This window comes from Citrus clementina, unplaced genomic scaffold, assembly GCF_000493195.1.
Source record: "Citrus clementina cultivar Clemenules unplaced genomic scaffold, Citrus_clementina_v1.0 scaffold_3, whole genome shotgun sequence".
Classification (NCBI taxonomy): domain Eukaryota; kingdom Viridiplantae; phylum Streptophyta; class Magnoliopsida; order Sapindales; family Rutaceae; genus Citrus; species Citrus x clementina.
The window spans coordinates 24,812,263-24,835,553 of NW_006262339.1; the positions used below are offsets into that span (position 1 = coordinate 24,812,263).

General features: G+C 35.1%; 3 protein-coding genes across 6 annotated transcripts; 2 read left to right on the forward strand and 1 right to left on the reverse strand.

Annotated features, from left to right (window-relative positions):
* Nucleotides 1–342: 342 nt before the first annotated feature.
* LOC18049072 (anaphase-promoting complex subunit 13) lies at nt 343–2,089 on the forward strand. Of its 4 annotated transcripts, XM_024188850.1 has the most exons (5): nt 343–437; nt 954–1,042; nt 1,139–1,192; nt 1,616–1,688; nt 1,748–1,908. In XM_024188850.1, the coding sequence occupies exons 2-4, from the start codon at nt 967–969 to the stop codon at nt 1,675–1,677; spliced, it is 192 nt and encodes a 63-aa protein (XP_024044618.1). In that variant the 5' UTR covers nt 343–437; nt 954–966; the 3' UTR covers nt 1,678–1,688; nt 1,748–1,908. The 4 variants fall into 4 exon arrangements, with proteins under 4 accessions (XP_024044618.1, XP_006441961.1, XP_024044617.1 ...); XM_006441898.2 differs by having other exon boundaries at nt 346–437; nt 1,616–2,089; XM_024188849.1 differs by lacking the exon at nt 343–437 and adding an exon at nt 481–517 and having other exon boundaries at nt 1,616–2,089.
* Nucleotides 2,090–4,673: 2,584 nt separating this feature from the next.
* Nucleotides 4,674–16,749, reverse strand: LOC18049073. Its single transcript, XM_024187720.1, has 20 exons — nt 16,313–16,749; nt 16,167–16,206; nt 15,798–16,046; nt 14,791–14,890; nt 14,640–14,714; nt 14,284–14,382; nt 13,885–14,001; nt 13,656–13,771; nt 13,359–13,458; nt 12,781–13,139; nt 12,099–12,429; nt 10,628–10,842; nt 9,684–9,902; nt 8,948–9,134; nt 7,878–8,128; nt 6,880–6,972; nt 6,700–6,801; nt 6,081–6,438; nt 5,665–5,802; nt 4,674–5,583 (listed from the first exon to the last, which is right to left on the reverse strand). The coding sequence occupies exons 1-20, from the start codon at nt 16,527–16,529 to the stop codon at nt 4,891–4,893; spliced, it is 4,059 nt and encodes a 1,352-aa protein (XP_024043488.1). The 5' UTR covers nt 16,530–16,749; the 3' UTR covers nt 4,674–4,890.
* A 711-nt stretch (nt 16,750–17,460) lies between these two features.
* Nucleotides 17,461–23,281, forward strand: LOC18049074 (methionine aminopeptidase 2B). The gene is made up of 12 exons (XM_006441903.2): nt 17,461–17,563; nt 17,802–17,928; nt 18,662–18,701; nt 18,788–18,895; nt 19,098–19,197; nt 19,413–19,558; nt 19,645–19,736; nt 19,864–19,958; nt 20,798–20,894; nt 21,584–21,727; nt 21,829–22,046; nt 22,915–23,281. The coding sequence occupies exons 2-12, from the start codon at nt 17,802–17,804 to the stop codon at nt 23,023–23,025; spliced, it is 1,278 nt and encodes a 425-aa protein (XP_006441966.1). The 5' UTR covers nt 17,461–17,563; the 3' UTR covers nt 23,026–23,281.
* Nucleotides 23,282–23,291: the final 10 nt, after the last annotated feature.

The window sequence follows — 23,291 nt, forward strand, 5'->3', positions numbered from 1 at the left end:
TTATTAATGAGATTGATTTACATTAATGCTTATGAGACTCTCAATTATACAATATAATTAAGGAAGAAAATATCTACACATTATACTTGTGGAGGTTCGAAAGGCCAGAGTGGTTAACGCGAAAGATATATATTTGACTATATCAGCTCTAATTTTAAAGAAAAATCATAAATATTCATATGTTTCAGTCACCATTTGGATTTTGGAATACTCACAATCTCAGTCTCATTCTCATTTACAAATTAAAAACCGTAAAGTGAAAGGGGCGTCGTCATTTTACTAAAGTAAAAGGGTATTTGGATAATTTTCAGTCTCATTTGGTGTAGTCGTGTAATATTGTTTAGTGTCAGCATAGTCTCACTATTTGAGGATTTTATAGGGTTATAATGGCTGCGATCTTTCCCTCGGCCATCTCTCATCTCTGGTCAAATTCATAGGTAATCATTACATTTTGTTTCTCTTAATTTATTTATGATTTTTCATCATTAAATTAAATTTCATCATTCTTTCAAATATTGTATGGTATTCCATTCCATTGTCCATGTGTTTTGATTTTGTGCCTGCTTAGGTATCTAATAGATTGTTACTGATTTTTTACCAAACATAATAAGAATAATCATCTTCAGATTGAATGCATATAATGTTGATCTTGTTTTGCTTTCTGGGGAAAGAAACTAATTTGTGAATTAGACTCTTTAATTGGTTGTTGATGTTTCTTATCTTACGCACTGGAGCCAATCTGCAATTTTTGACAGCCATTTTAGTTCTTTCTTCTTTGAAACTGAAACTGTCTTACTCTTAGTGGTTTTTTTTTTATACTATTTATCTTTGCTCGCCTAAAACTCGAGGTTGGTTAAATGGGTTTTCAACTTTTAATTAATTTCTATTTATTTTCAATGGAGTTCAACTTTTTGCTTTTCACATTTGAGTTTGTGGTTTGATTGATGTTACAGGTACAGATTGGATATGGCAGAACTAAGCCAGGGAATCCTAATTGATATTGTGGATGAAGAATGGATGAGAGACACTCTACCTGATGATGGTAACATTTCTTTCACATTCAGCTTTCGACGCGGTTGATTTAGTTTTTTTAGTTTTGTCATATTTTTGTTCTTATCGTAAATCTGTATTAATGCAGATCTCCCATTGCCACCAGTGCTGGTTGTTCGACCTGATGATACTGAAGACTCAAGTATGTCTCTTTGGTTATAACTTTCTTTATATATAGTATGCCCGCCAATCTTAATGGCTTTTGGTGCTTCATCGAACATGTCTATTATTGGACAGCGCAGACATCATTTTAAGTGATAATATATATGCAACTGTTATATTTTCTTTCTCTCTTCCCCTTACCTGAGCTTGTGTGTAATTGTCAGTGTCCAACGAATGCATAAAGATGAAGTTTGCACATATTGAGGTTTTGTTTTGTCTGTTCAGTGATTGGTAGTATGGGGAAGACATGTAATCTGTGCACCAATGTCAATTGTTTGTTCTCTTAATTTGTTATGCATCATGCACAGATTTTGCTCTTGTATATTTTCCATCTGACTTCATCTACGGGCTTTTTAACTGTTTTTAAGGGTTTTTTTTTTTCCTTCCTTTTGTTTTGTTTCAGACCAGGAGCCTCAACAGGTGAATGAAGATACTTGGCATGATCTTGCAATGGGTACCCAGTGAAACTCTTGAATGTATTGTCCTTCATTTTGAGCTTAGTTAGGTTCTCAGTTATATGTAGCTTTTCGTTCAGATGCGACTGGCAATGAGGTATCAGGGGAGTCTGGAGGGGCATATTATCTGAATTTTCTTATACGGAGTAGAATTTCTAATGTTTAAGTGTGCGAGAATGTATGTGTTTGTTTTTCTACTTGAATAGAATTTATTAAATTAGCAATTGACATTTACATTTAATAGATTTGTGATTCTGGGATCCTAAAGTGTGTAGTTTCCTCATTTTGGAGCCCATTAAACCAAAATCCTAGTTGTGGTTCCACAACTACAACAAAGGCTAACCTCTCTTGAAAATGAGGAAGGAAGCTATGGGTTACGGGACAGGATTCTATTTTTTCTTCTGACTGCCTTCAGTTTCTAAGAATTTTCTTCCTCCTCTTTCATCATCTTATTGGGATGTTGTCTTGGTTAGTTTTGTTGGTTTGAATTTTTTTCCTTCATTTTTAATTGGTTAGTTTTGTTGGATAAAAGCATGCATATAACTTTTTTTATTCAAAATTAAAACTTCGGCATCTTTGTTACAAGTGCTAGTATAGTTTGGAAAAGAGGAATTATTTCATCTTAATAATTAAAAAAAAAATCCTTTTGTTAATCGAATTTTGACAGATTTGACAGGTATAACTCGACAAATCAACTTAAGTCATAGTACCAAAAAAAAAAAAAAAAAAAACCCAAGTTATAATAACAAAACCAATGGATCGTGAAAAAGCTAACGTTCCTTTTTTCTTTTTCTTTTTTTTTCCGGTATTTTTTCTAGTATAAGTTAAATAAATCGAAACTAAGGGGAAAAAAAAAAAAGAAACGAAAGAATAATAAGAAAGGAAATGACACACTGATTCTAATATCACAGGAATGGAAATAGTCCTTTTTATTACCTGAAACATAATAAAACGTATTAAAAAAAAGTGAGCATAAGTCGTTTTAAATGTTGAGTGCTAAAATAGATTAAACAACTGCTTTGTTGATTTGTTATTCTCAAGTGATTTTTTTCTAAATTAAAAAGCATGCTATAATTGTTTTATTGGAATGCATTAAAATTAAATGAGTAAATGATAGACGTCTCAAAATTTTTATCTCAAATTTCATTTTAAATGATATGGCATGTGATATGTCATTCAATAATTCATTGATAATTTTTTTATAAGATTTAAGTGAAGTGCTTGGGTGATGAAAAGAGTATTAGCCGCGTATGTCCTCATTACTTGGCCGAGGAAGAATCTCCTCGGCTTAACAAGCTATGAGCAGATGTCCTAATGCCAGAGCACTTTCTGAGGTGCAGTTATGGCCGACCAGAGACTTGTTACTTGAAAGGTGGGCACGATCCTGCATCAACGCGGCAGTTTCGCTACGTCCAAATCATTTGGGGAAGCACGATAACCTACGCATGGTTTTTGCGGCCCATGAGGATCCATGATCACCCGAGTGTGGAGGACATGGGGGAAGGATCTAGACGTAGGGAACGGTTGCCTATAAAACTCGGAAAAAGGCATAAGAGAAGGGGAGAAAAAAGAGGAAGGGGAAACTCTGGCATTTTGGTTTTAGAATTCATTTTAACAACAGCTTTCTAAAACACTCTTCTTTGACTCAGCAATTATTATCTTGCGCAAATCTAAGATCCAACTTTTTTTTCCCAAAACCGCGCATACTAACTTAAGTATCAGAGGGTTTTCGTCAGAAAAACCACCGGCATCCCTGATCTGTTTTTGTGAGTGCGGGTTACGAAGGAGGAAGGAGGCAAATCCAAGTTATTGGATTTGCTTAATCTGGGAAAGTACCAAAAGCGTTGTGTCCCAATCAAAGTTAGTGTAAGCATTGACGAGATAACATATTCAGTTTTAAAGACAACTAGAATTCTGCATCAACATTAAGTAATTACATTATCTCACTATCTAATTGATGAATGGCACGTCATTTGAGATAAATTTTTAGGATAAATATTTGGACAAATTAAATTGTAAATAATGAAAAAAAAATACACAAATTTAATGAGATTTTATTTCCCATACAAACTCATATTTCAATATTTTTGACATGCTTAATATATGGAGGTCATAAACAAGATTGATTTCCAATAGATTATTATTATTTTTATTTGCGTAATCCCCTTGTGTTAGGCATAATATTTAAGTGCTCTCAAATTTTTATAATTTAAATAAAATCTTAAAAGAAAATAAAAATAAAAAAAATTGAAGGAAATTAAATCTAATGTTTATCTTTTCTTTTATAATAAAGAATATAGTTGATAATGTAGTGGAAACTGGGAGGGCAATTTCACAATTAAAAATAATCATTTGTGGGTTCGTTAACTTGTTGGATAGTTTTTGGTTGTATAGAGATTCTAGATATAGTTTTTGGTAGCCACTGTTGATTGCTTTGAATAATAAAATTGAATTATCGAGTTTTCATTTTCTATTTATAACTATATCAAACACTTTGCAGGATCCTATATTGTCTAATCAATCCTTTTCTTTTTTTTTATTTGATAGTCTTATCAGTCCCTTGTAAAAATTTTATTCTACATGAAATTTAATCCACTCCAATTTAATGCAAATGAATTAAAGATATGCTATGCATTAATAACTTGAACATGGCAACGTTCGGCTGCTAACATACCAAATTAAACGTACTTAATCTGAAGTTTGTATGTTTTGTGCTCTCTATTATTTCATTTAATTTATAGTTTAGTTATTATTAATACCTGCAGTTACTCGAACACAAAAGATTAGCTATTAAAGAAAAAGCCTACATAGGTAATTGGATAAAAGGATATTATTCTCAAAGCTTCAGAACCACTGGAAATTGACATCCGTTGAAAGCGGCATAATTTTTTTTTCCTTTTTAGGTTTAGAGCTTTAGTTACTCAATATAGTTGAGCCACTGTTACTTACTAGATTGCGGAACGAACGAACTCAGGACGATACAAACGCACAAGAGCCAGAGAAGAATAGATTCAAACCAAAGCAAAGGAAGCCTCTGTCATATAAAAAAAAAAAAATCATGAACATACACAAAAACTTACAAAAATAACTTTCTGCTTTCTTTCCAATCAATTTTACACAGCTCACATGACCCTCTACCCTATATGGTTTAAAATGCCACAAAATTGAAAGAATTAGTAGAAGGATTTTTACTCAGATTGCTAGTCAAGCAAGTTTATCACTCTCACTCAATTGGTAATGTAGCTGGAACAGTTGTTTCCTGAGCAGGTAATGTTGCTGGAACATTTGTTTCCTGAGCAGCTGATGTACCTGGAACATTTGTTTCCGGAGTGCCCGGATCCTGCGGTTTTTCTTGAGGATCTGTTACCTGCGATGGTCCCTCGGAAGCTGCCTCATCAGTAATAGATGCTGCCGGAGCTCTTTCTACTGAAGCAGAAGCAGCCAGATCTGAATTACTTTCTGAGGATTGAATAGGGGCTTTATCACCTGAAGTTGGTTCGCTACCCTCCCCTGGGGGTGGAGTACTTTCTTCTGTGGGTGTCGTCGTAGGTGGTGCTTCTACAGCCAACTGTTCACTTGGTTGCTGCTGTGAACCTTCTATTGCCAGTGGTTTGCCTGGTTGCTGCTGTGAACCTTCTACTGCCAGCGGTTTGCCTGGTTGCTGCTGCGAATTCAGTGAACCAGGCACAGGTTTCTTTTGAATAGTAATTGAACCAAGAGATGGCATCCCTGGTGGAAGAATTTCAATTGGAGGTTTCTTCCCTGCTTCAGCCAGGCTTGTAAGCTTGGGTTCTTCAAGGGAAGCAAGGAATGCAGCTGCAGCATCAGTCTTTGCTGTTGGAGTATGATCGACCTCCTTCTGTAGCATTTTGTTCCAAGCCTCAACCAAGTTCTTTAGTGATGGTCGCCCATGAGCCTGAGAGAATTCATGAAGCTGGTTACATCAGAGTATCAAATTAAGGGTTAAAACTAAACAGTTTTTACAAACAAGTCGTACATGAGCATGAAGCACAGCCTCAGCAAGCATTCCAGTATCCTGCCATGCCTTCTCCATGAGAGCATTGTCACCCAAAATTGCAGCTGAAAATGCTGCTTCACGTCCCAAGCCAAGCGAGATCAAATTAGTTACCAAACCCTGCAGGACATGTGCATAATTAATTGATGAACTAAGATAATATAAAAGAAACCATCAAGAAGATCAGTAAAACATGGCGTAAGGCTGAAATTCTCTTGCATGCATCAATTTAATTCAGAACCAGTGAAACAGAAGCATAATCATACATAAAATTATAAATGGATTAACAGAAAAAATTATTTTACAGTAGATGAGTGATAAAACATGTTATAGCATGAATCAAACAGCTATTAGAATTGATGGGCAGGAGAAACACGAATAAAAGTCACAGTACGTACACTAAGTCGTGTCAACTCTCCATGGTTTGCAAGTCGTAGAGCAAGACCTCTTAACTCGTGACCCTGCAATGCTCCTTTCACTGAACCTGCAGCAGCTAATCTCTTAAGAGCTTCACGTGCAATGTTAGCTTGTCCAGTAGCATCTGCAGCATCGATGAGATCCAGAAACTCCTTAGCAAATTTCACTATTCCTTGAACGGCTTCCACAATATTTTCCTTCTTGGTTGTTAAAGTGAGAATATCATTTAAATCAAGCCCTGGATGATCTTGTCCTATGTCCCTGCTATTGCTCATCGTAATAAGGCATTGAAGAGCTCTTTTCAAATCATTGCTCTGCATGGCTAGATCAAATTCCAACCTGAGAAACAAGCAGAATTCATCAATCATATTGAAAACAATGACTAAACAATGTTGCTGCAATTTCTATGGGCTTGAATGACTTAAATTCTATTTATTATCCAAAGAATATGAATAAGAGTCCAGTACAACACAGACGAGTGAGATTGAAAAGCAGAAGACATGAATTCATGGTGTGAACAGTGACTAATGACAATAATAGTATCCGAAACCCAGAAACAAAAGGGAATTAATTAAAGGGAATTAATTAATATTCACACACCTTTTAGATATTCCAGGCAAGTGAAGTGCTTCAGTGGCATATCCCATCCCTAGCATAAATTGTGCTAAATCATCATGATGTTCTCTACCAAGCCTACTTGCCCTGTATAACAAAATACAAGTTAATAAACAGGACAGAATTATAATCACCATCTACAGTGAACATGTGAAATAGTAATACCATTTGACTGCACTAACAGAATCTCCGTAGGCAGCAAGACACCGGCATCGAATTCCAGGATGGCTTAGGGATAACGCATGTGCACACATGTACCTAAAGAAGAAAAAGTAGAAATGATTTTAATGCAATCTGCTAATTACATCACATAATTTGACTATAATTGACCAGCACAAAATACATGTCATGAAAGGTGCAAACTAAGATACTCTTCCCTTTTATTTTCAAAAAAATAAAATAAGACTCTCCCCTTTCAGAAGGTGCAAAATGTAAAACTTGTGGATTTTCATGAGCAAGAAATTACAGCCCTGAATTGAAGCAAATGCAATTATAGAGTTCTTAGTCTCCCATCATTGTTGCAATGGATATTGCAGTATGCAGGAAGAATCAGGGAAACAATTAAAAGTACAAAACAAAAAAAAGTAAACAAATTAAAAAAAAAAAAAAATCTTATATGCATACATTGACCATTGAAAGCAGAATTGAACAATTTTATTTACATATTCTCGTCATAGACTACAATATATAAGTGCGATTTCTTTTACAACTAGATAAGCGTTTACCTTAATAATATAAAATTAAGGACTCTTATTGCCATTAGATAAAGTTGCAAATTGGTAGAAAAGGACTCAATAGCCCTCGACATTGCTACTAAACTGCCCTAAGACCAGAAAGCGAACAACTAAAATAACACTAATGAAAGGAAACAAGAAAACGTATCACAAACTTTGCAAAGAAAGAATTATTGATGAACTATTTTAATTTTACTCCTGAAATTAAAAAAAAAAACTATAAAAAAAAGCACCCTATTAAGCAATATCTATTAGTTTATTTCTTATTTACAAACATAAAAAGTTATTTCATGGATTTTTTTTCACTAAACAACTGAACATGTATTCACTTGTTTTCCAAAAACAAAAATAAAAATGGGTAGCAAAAAACAAAAACAGACAGGCCCTTAAGTAGCCAAAGGATTCTTGAAGCAAATAGGGTCCAGTTACCTATCAATAAGCCAAAGAACTCCATCTTTAACACCCACAACAACTAGGGGTCCTATTGGTCGTTTCTGTTCTGTTGGAAAACGAGTGACTGCCACTGCCACCCCTCCACCACCAACAGCTATTTCATTAACCTTTCTTTCTTCAATGTCTTTTGGCATCATAGAATCATCCCCTTCAACTTTAGTTTGTTTTGGCATCGTTAAGAAAGGTGGGACTGAAGGAGCATGTTGAAAAGAAGCTAGCCGGACCACCTGAATGAAGAAAGATTCATACATATAGGAAAAACACAGATTTCTTTATTTGCATTACACAGGTAATAATTGGGTGCATGCCTGTGTGTGTCTGTATAAACAAGCATGTAAATATGCATTCCCACATGAACTACTTGAGACAATTTAGACCAAACACAGCAACAAAAGAATATCAGTCAACAGAATGCTGCTTATAAATGCTACCCTGTGCAGCAAGCATTCAGATGTAGGGAGGTGGGTAAAGCCCAAATTGATTTTTTTTTAGCCCCCTACTTCCCAAGGATTTGAACACAGGTGGCCAGCCAAGTAAAGCTGCTTGAAAACCACTCAGCCAAGCACTTGGCGGCACTAAGCATTTAGAATATATTTTGGAAGATCTTTCAACAATAGCTAACTCCACTTTTACCTTTCAAAAAGATGCTTTTCAAGCTCATATAAGTTATCATATAATTATAGGAAGTACATAGATAACCTATAAAGAAAAGCGTAAAAAAACTACACTCATTTGTGAAAGTTTCAGTGAATAAAAGAGACAGATAATTAAACAGTAAATTTTCATGATGATTTTCACCAGCAGAGAGCTTAACACAATTGAATTATGTTTCTCTAACCCTCAACAACACTAGAGTTCTCTCAACTTCAGCTCAGCTTAACCTTCTTTGTTTGTTTCACTAATATCCTTCTAGCTAGACACAGCTAATTTCAGAGCTAAAATAAGGTGCCAAACTCTTTCGGCAAGCCAAAGGAAATCTAAATAGCAATTTACAGTATTCCAGTAGAGATGAACTTGAAATGCACAGTAGACATAAAGTTATCAACCTGTAGCATTGGGGGTCTCAACTTTATCCTATCTTGAGCAGCAGTCTGGGAACTCTCTACTGCAATAAGGGCCAATTCCCCATGCTCAGCAACAGCTCTTGACTGTACCTCTTTCAATTTCATCTCCTCTTTCATCTTCATTGTTTCTACATCTATGGCTGCAACCCCAGCATCCACAAAAACACATCTGCAAAATAGCATGCCAAACATGCATGGTATACTCATTACTCCATTTCACAAATCACCCTGCACACACTCCAATATATTGGAAACTGTGTTTTTTTGGCAGTTAGTGGGTGAGGATGCCCTCACTAGAGAATGATTATCTCTGTGTGTGCGTGCGTGCGCGTGAGTGTGTGTGTGTGTGTGTAAAAGAGGGATAGCCAGTCTACAGAAAATAATAAGAGAGAACCTTATTATAGCTAATTAAGAATAGTATGACACTTGATAACCAGTGTTTCAAGTATGTAACTACATAAGAAACTTCAGATTAATAGTGATCCCCTTTTCAAGTCTTGGAAACAAAGGCAACAGTAAACCTTTATTCAATGTAGAGACATTTATCATTCTTTGAATTCAGCTAGAATTTTCCTTAGTAACCTAAACATCAAAATGTTAATTCCAAATATGCCATGTCACGAGCACTTTTAAGTATAAAACCGGAAAAAAGGATAAAGAATGCAGTAGATTTTTTAACCAATTGAATAGGAACATGAGTTTTGAACCAATATCTTACTCAATGGTAGTTGGTGTGACCACAAACAGCTGCCGCCGATGCCAAACAGCTCCTGTAGCATAGGGTATCGCAACATCTCCTAGGTATCTATATTGAGGGCGCAAGGAAGATATGACTATGTAATGCTGATAAGCGAAAGCACAGTACTCAACAGTTTGGTCCCATGCAGTCCATTCTGGCTGAGGAAGTAGGCCACCCACAGGCTGAAAAGTTTCCCAGCTGCACATTAAAACCTTAATTAAACATTATATACAATAAAAAGGGAACCCATACAGATCTTATTAATCTGCAGACAAAAAATATATTACACGAATGTATACCATTTGATACATTAGAAGAGAAAACACTGAGAGAATCATGTAAATAGCAATGGGAAAAGTTAATCTGATTTAAACCTAGAGGCTGAAGAGAACACACACAGCATTATAAGGTCTAACGACCAACTGAATCCAAAATGACCATGTTGATTACAGGATTAAGAGGTGACTCTGCAAGTTGACAGGATTCGTAGGAAAAATGCAACTGGATAGTTTTGGACATTGCTTGCGAGGTGAGGACCTATGATTGATGATAGAAAACAAATTAACCTTTTTCTTCTGCTCTAAGGACTCCTCTATTTTCAAGACCAAAATTGCAAAGGAAGGTAATAGAAGAATAGTTAAAAATTGCTTTCTTTCTACAACTTTTTAAATCATTAATATTATTTTCTAGTACTTCCACAAAACATTAAGGAAAATGACAGGATGGATTAGCATACACCACAAAGATAATAATCCATCCCTATTGAGTAATTTAATATGAGAGCTTCAATAAATTGAAATGAAAATGACCAAAAACAAACCAAGAGAGACCAACAATTAATGCCTCAAAGCTGAAGACTTCAGGTTTTACAAGCAATAGCCTCTTAATGACAGATAAGTAAAACAAACAACTTCCATCCTCACCTGTATAGCTGAAAGTTTTGAGGCGCTGCCTCAGCAGGAGATTTTTGAGAAGAAAATCCATCATCAAAAGTTGTGAAAGAAGAAAGGCCACTACTTCCAAAACCTGACAGAGGCATAGACTGAATTGTTGAAATAGCAGTTGCAGCAATAGGGCTAATCCTTCGAGATGTTCGATAGGCCACACCAAGTAGTGCTCCCCCATGCAAGCCAATAACCTACGAGAATAAATTTTCTATGAGAAAGGAAATAAGCACTTGAAGTTTCTGGGTTGTAGGTCAAATGATCAGAACATTGCCATGCAAAGGTAGATGCAGGAGGTACCTAGCCCTATCAGTTTCAAATTAGGCATCAATAACTGGAATTTGATCATGACCTACAATTTAGACCTAACTTTCAATATAAGAACACAGACAAGGAGATCAGATAAGAGCGAAGTAAGCTACAGACACTGAAGGAGATATATTTCTCCCACTGTTTTATTATGTTAAGAATAGAAATTCAGATAAATTCCTCCAACAAATACCTTTAAAATTTAAATCTCATAACAGTTCAGTGCACAGCCAGGAAATCAGTTCTGCTATATATTTAAATGGAAAAAGCAAATGCCATGTAAGGATCAACCAAAACATATCTGGTTGAAAGGAGATACAACTACAACATTGCCTAGAACAGGGATAAGACACTTGATTAAACACTTCAGTTCCAGGCTCACGACAACAACTAATGGTATAAAGAAGACAAAATAAAGCCACTAAAGAATTAATATGAATGTGAAAAGAACACATTCGGGGGGGATTTAAAATAAGTTTATAAAATTAAATATACCACAAGCACTGAATCATCTCTCCATTTTTATCTTCTAAGTTAGTTGATTAAACAACTGGCACAAGAACACTAAGAAAATAAATCTAAGTCCTCTTAAGCATTAATATTTCCTTTTTATAATTTGCCAAAAAAACAAAACATGGGAAAGGCTTGGACATAGCAGATAATTGCCAGCATGATAAATAACAGAAAGATTAACTTCAGCTTGACAAACTACATAGTTTCAAGAAAAGGGAAAAAAAAAAAAAAAATCAAGATTCTCAAAAGTAATTCTGCTTTCTTTTCTATGTTAGTTGATTAACAATTGGCAAAAGAACATTAAAAAAATAAATCTAAGTCCTCTTAAAGAATTTGAATTTCCTCTTTAGAATTTCCAAAAACACATGGCAAATGTTTGGGCATGACTCAAAAATAGCAGATAATTGCCAGCATGATAAATAACAGAAAAGATTAACTTAGCTTAACAAACATGATAGTCAAAAGTAGTCCCTGTTTTAGAACTCGGTGAAAATAGAAAGGCATAGAGATATATGGGTATCCATTGAACATTTCTATAAAACCATAGAATGCTGTCAAATTCTGATATCCGACTCTTTAAAACTAAGAAAATGGTATACATGGAGAAAGACCGAAAGATATCAAATACCGGTTCACTGGAGCCACCTATAGACCTCATTAATATATTTGATGTCCCATCATCCAACAAGATACGAGCTTGAACAGTAGCCGAGGAAGCAGCAGAAGCAGCTGCTGCTTGGGCTGCAGCTGCAGCAGCAGCAGCTTCTTTTGCTTTTCTTGATGAACCCCCCTTAGGAATTATAGGAAGCCTAGGAGTTAATGCAGATTCCAATATGGCAAATCTGTCACGACAAGTATCCCACGCTAAAAGCCTTGCACTGCCTGAATCAACAATGGACCAGTCGCTGACCTTGTAGACAGAAAAGTAGGGAATATCGGGCCAGACTACCGCAAGATACCTGAGATCAAATTGTGCTATAATAAGAAGCTATCGTGTCATGCAAATCAAATACAGAGGATTCAATTTCAGCTGAAATTTCTCACTTTAGAGTACAATATAAGTCATTATCATGTAAAAAGAAGCAATTAGAACAGGCTTTAACAAGAATAGAAGTTCTCTTCAGCTTTGGCATATATTAGTACAAAAATATGATTTACACTTTTTATATGGCATAAAAACGGTGCAATAACGAAATACATCACTGCAACTGCATTTGTACATCGAATCATCTGCTTTAATATGATTTGAAACTGAACAACACAAAAGCCAAATAATCCACAGCGTTACAGAGAAAGTCAAAGAAACTTACTTCCCCGAACTGCTTACAGAAAGAATCGAATATGAATCATGAGGAACAGGTGTACTGATGTGCTTTTTGATCTGCTTAATTTGCAATGCATCAGGTAAGTCCCCCTTCAACCTTCCCGTTTCAGATAAGGAGCCATTATTTCCAAGAGACGGATTTGCAGCACTAGATAACTGAAAGTTTACTAGTTTTAACTCCCTTTCAACTATGTAGACAGCTGAGTGGTCCCGACTTCCTGAGGGTGTTGGTAGGGGAGCTACAGCTGGAAGAGACCGAGGATCAAATTCACTGATAATAACACCAACATTGGTACCAGTAGCAACAAGGTGAGGCTGTAAAGAATGTGCCACCATACAGTAAACCTGTAGTAGAAATTTATGGATATCAAGTAAGATGTAATCAAGAAATTAAGGACAAGAAAAATAATACTGGTGAAAGGGCCTTGTTCAAGTGGATGAATAAAATTTCATTCAAGAAACCCAATTAGAAAACTGTATGAAGCATCGAAATACTATAAGAGATCATAAACAGAAAGGAGCCACTAATATGGAAATTTTGCAAGTACAAAAACTACTACTCACCCTCAGTTTCTTATGGTGTGCTAGAACTTGAGGAGGTACTAATGAAGAAAGTTCACACAAAGGCCTTGTCAGAGCTGAATATGTGGGATGTTCAATAGCCCTGCCAAAAGTTTAAACAATGTTCTAAGGTCCTTCATATATAATCGACTAAATGGTATTACGTTAAACTCCATCAATATTTAAATCCTTTTTCTGGGAGCAGCAATGAATTTCTCATTAATCACAGCACAAAGACCCTCATAAACAACTGATAAGAAGATCTGTAACAAATGTAGCTGGTGAAGGGCATAAGCTTACCATATATGGGAATCTTTCACACAAGTTAAAATGTCAAGATTTGGAGCCCGAGGATGACACCAAGATGCCACACTGTGGCAAGCAAGTTTTGGAACAGGTTTAATTCGCCGCAGCTCCTGTGATTGAAATTTAATAAATTTAAAAACAATATGCCAAGGTTTTACTCTTATCTTTCAACAATAACAAGCACTTTTACAAAAGCAACGAATCCTCAAACTTGTAAAAGTACCTTAAAAGAGACTGTGTCCCATATGGCTAATGTCTTATCCGCACCAATCGTAATTAGCTGCGGAGAACCTCCCATCACTCTAGAAAGTTCAACAGCCACAACCCCACCATCATGTGCCTATTGGTATTGTATATAAAAATATAAAAAGAAAAAACGTCACTGGTAAAAGAGCCACAACAATTGCATAAAATACAATCTGCATTCATGAAGCCACAAGTACATGCACAGAAATAAATTTGTCCAAAGTACATTAACCAAAAGAGAACGCATCTCAGTAAAATATAAACCATTAACAATCTAGAATTATTCTTAAGTACAGAAAGAAAGGATATAAAATGCCAGGACAAGCATATTCAGAAAATAGAAAGCGTAGAAAATGGGATATTAATGAACGGTTACCTTTAAACTTAGCTTGGGCACAAGTTCACGTGAATCCTGACCATGGTCTGCACTCCAGAGTATAAGTAAACCATCACTACCACCCGAAACAAGGAGCGCCTACAAAAGTACCCAAAAATAATCCCTTCAAACTTCCATTTTCATGACACATAGAATGATAGAAATGAAGCGCTTTATCATTTATGATATCATTATTTCTTTCAGTAAAATTTTATGTAATTTTTACAAGGATGCCTCAGCCTTTCAGGTACACATCTCTCTCATTGGTGCAGCCATTTATCTTACAAAGATTTCAAGCCTGACAGTAGACCCAAAAAGTGGAATATACAATGAAAACTTGAAAAACTAAACATTACCTCACCAGACGAAGCCATGAAAGTCATCAAACAAGATATCGATCCTTTATGCCCTCCAGTATATCTTCGTACAAGCTGCAGAAGAATAAAACTTAACACAACTAACAATCAGAATTAGCACAACAGAGCAAAAACTTGACTGACCACAAACCTTCCACGATATCATTGATAGAACCCTGATAACACCATCTGATGAACCAAAAGCAACAAGGGGAACATCACCAACAGCAGACCTAGAGAGGAACTCCATACTGCAAGAAATGACCATAAAATGAAAATATAATGAATAATATGTAACATGCGCTTTAAGAAGACATAGCAAAGCAGAAGATAAAATTTAGGCAAACGAAATATCAGGAGTTTAACAAGTTATAATTTCCATAATCACAAAGTGAACAACAGTTTGGCAGAAATATAATCTCTTTTGGCATCAACACACCTTTGGCTTATGCACACATTATAAATATTAAAACTGATTACTCTTGATTTAAGGTTCCGGAGTTGCTTAAAAAGAAGAAGCCGAAATAATACCTATTTTTTTGTTCTCATTTCTTTCCATAACAAACCAAAAATAAAGCTTTTGTGATAAAATGATATGCTAATAGTATGGTTTCCGCCAAAAACTAACCACCAATTTCAAGGCATCGCCTGGACAGAAAAATACACTACGCAATAACATGTGTCAACTAAAGAATTTATATCTGCTGGATAATTTTGGCTGCACGATAGCACTGAAGGGTCATTACTATCATGCTAGTACAAATGACGATAACCTTACGAATTTCTGAAACATCTTTCTAATGCGTTAAATAATTGATATTAGACAGATTATCCATTACAGAGGAAACTAGAACACCAAATTCATTTCCTTCAGAACAACATGAAAGCAAAAGAGCACATATCACAAATGTCAGTCGTTCAACACATTTGTCTCCCTCAAATTACAAGAATTAACAACAGAAATAAGGTATACGGGTTCTAAACAGCAACAAGTCCTAACACATATCAGAAAGTCGTACAGCTATTATCTATAAATCTGCAGCCACAGCTGTGAGATTACATCCATTTTTCAATTCAGAAAAAAGAAGGTACTTATTACAAAAGAACTAATCTCTGATAAAACAACAAATAAAATGAGCGAAAGTAATAAGTACTTGCCAGACAAGTGACTTGTTGTCAAGTTCCTGCTTGGGTATATCGCGGCCACGCATTGTGACCAAGTCCAAAAATATGGCTTTGTTTACACAACAGATGACAAGAAAATGCCTTCCTTTAGTTGATGGAGGAGGAGAAGCAAAACCTGAAGTGACATTGCTGACAGCTGTGGGAGCCTCAGCAGCTGCACCTCGATTGCGCCAAAGTTGCCAAAATCGTACATCGTCATCATAAAAGTTCACCTGCTTGACACTTGAACAACGAAACCATATGGACGCAAATCAGATTTCTACAAACGCATATATATGAAAAAAGAAGAAGTAGAAGAAGAAATGAAGATGCAAATGCGAATGCAGGGATTCAATTAATTACCTGCCTCCTCGCATGGCTTCTGTTGGCTTTCCTTTGTGCTCTGAGAAATAAAATAAAAATAAAAACTGTTAAGAAAACTGGATCGAGCAATCAATTGGTTTAGTAATTAACTAATTAGTTACTTAAAGATGATTGATTATTCGAACCTAATTCGCCTTCAGCGAGCTTCTCAAGCTTGGCTCCAACCAAGCGTCTTTGATCAACGCCACCGGCTTTGAGCTCATAAATTACTTGTCGATGCTCCCAATTCCAAACAGAGACGTGATCCGATGCATCGGCAGTGACTAGCCATGGATGCGTCGGATGTAACTGAATCTTCACTATTTTATCATTTGTTGGCCGGAATGCTTTTAGCCGCAGCATTTTTTTCCTCTTTTCTTCTTCTCTCAAAGCTCCAAAGAGCTTCTAAGAAAATTCTAAGCTACGAATTTTTCACTTCTTATTTTTCTTCTACCATCAATCCATCATTAATCTCTCATTTCCAAAGAATTCTGAAAACGGAAGCTTTGCAATTCCAGATCTGCTTCCTAACGGTGTCGTTTACCTTGATGGTTAGTACTCCCGGCGCGGATTAAATGACTGTTCCCAATATTTTGTTTATTTAGTTCCTCTATAAAGTACTTGACGAGACTATTATAATTTTATTTTTATTTTTTTACTTTTATCATAATACCTTTATAATTATATTCTTAAAAATATTAATAAAAAATTATTAAATTAGACTTAAAAGTAATATAATTATTATAAAATTACTGTAAAAAATTAAATATTATTCTAAATTAGCTGTATAAATTTATTTATAAATAATAATAATAAGATTGTTACAACGGTATGAAAAATATCAATTATTCATATTGATATTTATTTTTTAATTTATTAATAAATATTAATTATCTAATTTGTTAATTAAATTTATATAAATTAAAAAATTAAAGTAAAAAATATTGTTCCAAAGAATTATTATAAAAGTAAGAAAAAATAAAAGGTAAATTTATAATATACTTAATAATAAAGATATTTTAAGATATCTTTTAAAATATATGCACTAAATAAGGATTTTAATTAAAATATACAGATTAAACCAATATTTATACATTAATTAAACTAAGCAGCGGACCAAAGGTAATATAGCAATTAGCATTATACTCTACACACACTCAGTCCATTTGGCAGTTGGTGGGCCTAATACGGATCCAATAGGCCATTTCCCAACAAGCCCAAAATAAAAGGCACCTCCGAGATGAAGCCCCTGAACACTGAAGTCAAGACAGGTCGGCGCTAAATGCTGACTGTCGTTTCATATATAAAATGCGGTTAGTTGAGACGCGAGGGGCTTGAAAGGGTTTTTAGTTTTTCGTCTTCGTGTGTAGAGAACATTTGGTTGCAGCTTCAACAAGGTAAGCATAGCTTTACTAATTATAATTTTTTTATTTTTCCTTTTTAAACAGATTATTGATCATCAAATTTTTTTTTTTGTATATTAGTCAGTTCGAGTTGATTGTTATTCATTATCTGTGAACAAAATTCGATATTATGAAATTATTTGTGCATTGCTTTCCGAAAAAACAAATTGATGGTTACTTGCAATTAAGTGAATTTGACTTTACTAATGTTCTGAATCTGGTTTATATATAGATGGCAGATGAAAATGTTAGTAAAGAAATTTCTATCGAAGAGAATGGAACTTTGGAGTCGGTAAATGGAAATGAAGAGCACTCGGATGTTTCTTCGATGCAAAAAGACGAGGAAGAGGAGGGAAAAGGTGATGGTTTGCTATTCAACGATTTGTAACGTTTTTTCCACCGTATAATTGCCGTTGTGCTTGATTTTATCTTATAATTATACCCTTTCAAATGCTGCATAAGAACATTAGTATACCTGATAAAACGAAAGGCTTCACCTTCTGTGTTGTAGCAACTTCGATGCTGTTGCTCTTTATCTGCACTGCTTAGTACTTATTATAAGGGTATGGTAATCTTTTTGTTGTTTGATAATGTGCTGATGATGCTTTTAAGGGTGAACAAGATTTAGAAAAAGCAAGTTATGTTAACTCTCAACAAGATTTAGGGAAAGTAAATTGATGGTAACTTGCAATTAAGTGAATTTGTCTAACAGTAAACTTATCATGACAATAAAAAATGTTTTGGCCCCTGGTTATTTAAAAGCTTGCTTGCTTAAAAGACTTTGGTCAAGTTATCTACTTGCATTTTATATTAATTATCTGGCCATTGAAGTTATTATAAATGAGCATGTACCTTTCACTTCCTATGATGATACTTAAACAGTAATCATGCTCCTATTGGTTCAAAGGTAGCCTTACTCTAATACAAAGCTAATCCTCCTTCTTGTGCCTAGTGATTTTATCCTGATTTAATAGAATGGTGGTCTTTCTGAATCTTATTACTTTAATAACTAGTGCCCTTTAAGGTTTTGTTCTTAAAATTTGCTGGCCCTTTGCTAATATATGCACAAAATTTTAAACTGTTATCTAGCAGAAGTTTCATCAAAGAAGAAAAAGAAGAAAAACAAAAGCAAGTGAGAACCTTTTTCTACCTTAATGTCCTTTCTTGTTTTGAACATTTGACTTGAAAATTACATATTGTGCTTGTCTTGGTTCCCAGGAAAAAGAAGGAACTGCCTCAGCAAACTGATCCACCATCTATTCCTGTAGTTGATCTTTTCCCATCTGGGGAGTTTCCTGAGGGTGAAATTCAGCAGTACAAAGACGAGTGAGTATTTGTTATTTTCCTTGATTACAACTTTTTTTATTTATTGCAGTTATATTTAATATTGTTTCTAAGATGAAGTTTGTTCTGTGGTATATTGTTTCAACTATGACGGATTTAATTTTGTATCGGCACACGTGCCTTCTCTTCTCATTTTGTATTAGGATTTTAGAGGTTAACATTTAACTCGGTGTTCCTGTATCAGTAATTTATGGAGGACTACATCTGAAGAGAAGAGGGAGTTGGAGCGCCTTGAAAAACCAAAATACAATTCAGTTCGCCAAGCCGCAGAAGTTCATCGACAGGTTGCTGTTTGGTCTTATGTGCATTTGTCGCTGCATAGAATAAGAACTAATTATTTTCTTTTCATTCTGTTATGGCTAGTCAAAATTGATTTTAAAATCATCATTATTTTCTTTATCTTTTATGTGTGGGAATTGGGATAGGAAACAAAGAGAAGAGTGGGTTGGGATAAAAAAAAGAAGTTATATCATCATTATTGGTTCTTGATGTTCTATAGGTGCGGAAATACATTAAAAGCATATTGAAGCCTGGAATGCTAATGACTGACCTCTGTGAAACATTGGAGAACACAGTTCGTAAACTAATATCAGAAAATGGCCTGCAAGCAGGAATTGCATTTCCTACTGGATGCTCCTTGAACTGGTGAGTTCTCTATATATCATTTGAAGTTTCATTGATTTGATGTATTTATAGTTGTGTTGTTACTTGAAGCTCTTTTCTGTTGTCAGGGTTGCCGCACATTGGACCCCAAATAGTGGAGATAAGACTGTACTTCAGTATGATGATGTAATGAAGTTGGATTTTGGGACTCATATTGATGGTAATACAATGATTACTCCATTTACCTTCTTGATCTTTTAAATGCGTTTAACTTCCTATGTTGTTCTCTTGGCTTGCAACTTATCTTAAGTGGAGTTATTATGTAACATGATTGTTTGGGTTCGCAGGATGTATTGTTGACTGTGCATTCACAGTGGCATTCAATCCTATGTTTGATCCATTGCTTGAAGCTTCACGAGAAGCAACCAATACGGGTATCAAGGTACTTGATCTCTTAATCAAACTGCTTGTTATGCATGCATTCTTTTAGTAATCTGAGTCTCTTTGGCGATTTAGATTTATACCATACAAACTTCCACGATATCTCTCCTGTGTTTCCCAAAAAGCCTTATCTATTCCTTCTTAAGACTTTATTATCATAAATATCAATAAACATTTTGGTGGACTTTTTGCATTTGAGCGTCTTGTCATCTTCCTGTCATTATTACAGTTGTCCTGGAAAACTAGTTTACCAAGTGTATGAAGATGTTGCCTGATTCTGTTAGCTGATTTCCGCATGCAATTTACAACTAACCCACTACCTGAGTGGAACTGTTGCTTTCTATGATTTGTGTGATAATTATATTAGTATCAGAACAGTTACCAGGTAGCCTTTGATTGGAGAGGAGTGGATTTATCTCTAGGCCTTCAAGAATTTACTCGTCTAAGCAGAGGGGTTGACAGAAAGGTCATTTAGAGGAAGGAATATCTTCTTTTTTATAGTTTATTCTGCTAGGTTTTCTTCATTGTCTCCATTCTTTTTCTTTGCCTAATTTACAAGACTGTTACTTTACCCTATCTAACTCATCGCTGTTATTCTTTTACTTTACCCCTATCCTTTCCTTCCTATCCCCAATGGTTTTTTTTTCCCGGTTGAGATACACAATTCTAAGAACATATCCACTTTTCTTCATCTATCATCTCTCTGTTATATATTCCAATTTTTTTAACCTATTTGAAATTTGCAATTACTCACTAAAATGTTTTTGAAAATATTTTGTGACATTCAAAGGCTCTTTTACCATTGAAACAATGTCAATTATAACTGTTTAAACTATTCAGGAAGCAGGGATCGATGTCCGACTTTGTGATATTGGTGCCGCAATCCAAGAAGTCATGGAGTCATACGAGGTTGAAATAAATGGAAAGGTGTTTCAAGGTATAATTTTTGGAAGTTTTGTTATTTTACACTATTTTCAGTTAGTCTAACATATGGTACATAATGGAATGTATTTTAACTATGACATTTATGTGAATGTTGTTGGTATCCATGTTCCTGCAGATGGTTCATGCTTCTTGGCCTCCTTAGCAAACTAGATGGTTTTGCTTCGGTTCCATCAATGTGTGTGTACATCACATACAAATTTAATGGTTGTTAGTTATTATCTACCAGAAAGTACTAGATCTTCTAATCAGTGGGGTTTGTTCTAGATGGTAGTCTTATCTTCACAAGTCCTTGAAAAATAAAATCGTATGTTTTAGCTTACTCACAAATCACTTGGCATTTGAATGGCGTAATAAAGCCAAACATTGACTGGCCTACGAAACATTTATGTTTGTCTTCAAACTTTTCCTCGTCTGTTCTAGTAATGAGGTTCCTGGAATTGATCAAACCAGTCTTTACTTTCTGTTACATAATTTAAGATTAGGCTAACAGCATCCTAATTTAGGCTTCAGGTGTATCTGCAACCACCAAGGAAACTCTGCTGGAGCTGTCCATATTTTTCTAACCTTTTACTTGGCTAATGAATTCATGATTAATAGTTTTTGTCTCCAGATTCACTACACATGCTATAGTTATATGCTTATATTCATATACATAAATGGAATTATTATTTTTCATGGCAGTTAAAAGTATCCGGAACTTGAATGGACACAGCATTGGGCGTTATCAGATCCATGCTGGAAAGTCTGTTCCAATTGTGAAAGGAGGGGAGCAGACAAAGATGGAAGAGGGTGAATTTTTCGCAATTGAAACCTTTGCGTCAACAGGTGATTATTTTTGCAAGTCAAGGAATTATCTTGCAAAACATCCAGCAAGGAGATTGCATCACGACCTAGAGTGTAATTAACCATCTTTTTCTTGTGTTCAGGGAAAGGATATGTCAGAGAAGATCTTGAGTGCAGCCATTACATGAAAAATTTTGATGTTGGCCACATCCCACTGAGGCTTCCCAGAGCCAAGCAACTATTAGCAACAATCAACAAGAATTTCTCTACATTGGCATTCTGTAGACGGTATTTAGATCGCCTTGGAGAGACTAAATATCTGATGGCCCTGAAGAATTTGTGTGATACTGGCATTGTTCAGGTATTTTTCTCTTTTCGGCATTACCAATCTACTGGATTGACGGTCCTTTTACTTGACTCCAAAATTTTGGCTTTTTGCAAATATATGGTTTTGTGCTGTTCTCCCAACTAATTAATTTGCCACTTCTTTATAAATGGTTTATGATAACAATTTCTCCATTTTCATCTGGTATTTAAGTGTATTTCAACACTTAGGTGTGCACATTAGCAGAATTGGAAAAGTAGACAAAACATATGATCAACTTTGAAAGATAGAATTGCACGTATCATAGAGACTTAGGTTAGGAATGGGAAAGGTTTAAATTGTGGCATATTATATTTTGTAATGAAAGGGTTTATTGAAACAAATATGAAAAGAACCTGAGAAGAGAGATGCAAGGTTAAAGGAAAGCCAATATCTACAGTTATAATCTGCTAAAAAATGTCTCTTTCTTATTCTTTTGATACTGAAGGATAAAAAATGATGGGGAGAGGGGCAGAGAAAGAGGGAGAGAACACATGTATCATCCAACTCTGTGAAAATAGTTCCATGCTTCACTATTGCAAGATCTTTAGGTTAATTTTTGAGCATTTGGGAACCCCAAAAATTTCAGTAGCAGGGACGAACTTAATGTTGGTTAATGCAAATATGACAATTCTATTGATATCCTTGATTATTTCAAGCCTGTTATTTGTTCATACATTTTTATGTGATGTTGGGAGTTCATGTTCTGCCGTATTATATTTTTGAGTGAAAATTGATTTTTGAATGGAAAAAGCTACTAAATAAGTGTGCATTCCTACAGTGATTCTTGATAATGAAGGATGTAGATCTATAATTATTTTCTTAAAAATTAAGTATTTGTATGTTGTGTGTTTATCATTGGCAGCCATATCCTCCTCTCTGCGACATTAAGGGCAGCTATGTGTCTCAGTTTGAGCATACCATCTTACTACGGCCGACCTGCAAAGAGGTGATATCCAGAGGAGATGACTACTGAAGTGGATGATATTAAAATTTTGTCAATAACTTATCTGCACGATTGCTGTACACCTTTTACCGTTTGGACTGTAAAATTTTCTGTTTGAAACCTCTTATTTGAGTGGAAGTGACGACGATGTTAGCTTCTCTTAGCTTAATGGTTTATAGCTTGAGGCAGAGCCAGGAGTAGATCAGTGTTTACTACCTATGTGATTATGCTGGTCGGCAGAGGTTTTGTTCTCTTGGTAATGATTCAATAAAATTTATTCACAACATTTTATGGCG

Excerpts from the sequence above, each read along its gene's own strand:
- LOC18049072 (XM_024188850.1), top strand. The coding sequence starts at position 967 with ATGGCAGAACTAAGCCAGGGAATCCTAATTGATATTGTGGATGAAGAA. Across the intron at positions 1,043-1,138 it reads AGACACTCTACCTGATGATG|ATCTCCCATTGCCACCAGTG; the intron begins GTAACATTTCTT and ends GTATTAATGCAG. Across the intron at positions 1,193-1,615 it reads TGATGATACTGAAGACTCAA|ACCAGGAGCCTCAACAGGTG; the intron begins GTATGTCTCTTT and ends GTTTTGTTTCAG.
- LOC18049074 (XM_006441903.2), top strand. The coding sequence starts at position 17,802 with ATGGCAGATGAAAATGTTAGTAAAGAAATTTCTATCGAAGAGAATGGA. Across the intron at positions 19,959-20,797 it reads CAACCAATACGGGTATCAAG|GAAGCAGGGATCGATGTCCG; the intron begins GTACTTGATCTC and ends TAAACTATTCAG. Across the intron at positions 21,728-21,828 it reads TGAAACCTTTGCGTCAACAG|GGAAAGGATATGTCAGAGAA; the intron begins GTGATTATTTTT and ends TCTTGTGTTCAG.
- LOC18049073 (XM_024187720.1), bottom strand. The coding sequence starts at position 16,529 with ATGCTGCGGCTAAAAGCATTCCGGCCAACAAATGATAAAATAGTGAAG. Across the intron at positions 14,891-15,797 it reads GACAACAAGTCACTTGTCTG|TATGGAGTTCCTCTCTAGGT; the intron begins GCAAGTACTTAT and ends CATTTCTTGCAG. Across the intron at positions 6,973-7,877 it reads GTTCTTTGGCTTATTGATAG|GTACATGTGTGCACATGCGT; the intron begins GTAACTGGACCC and ends TTTCTTCTTTAG.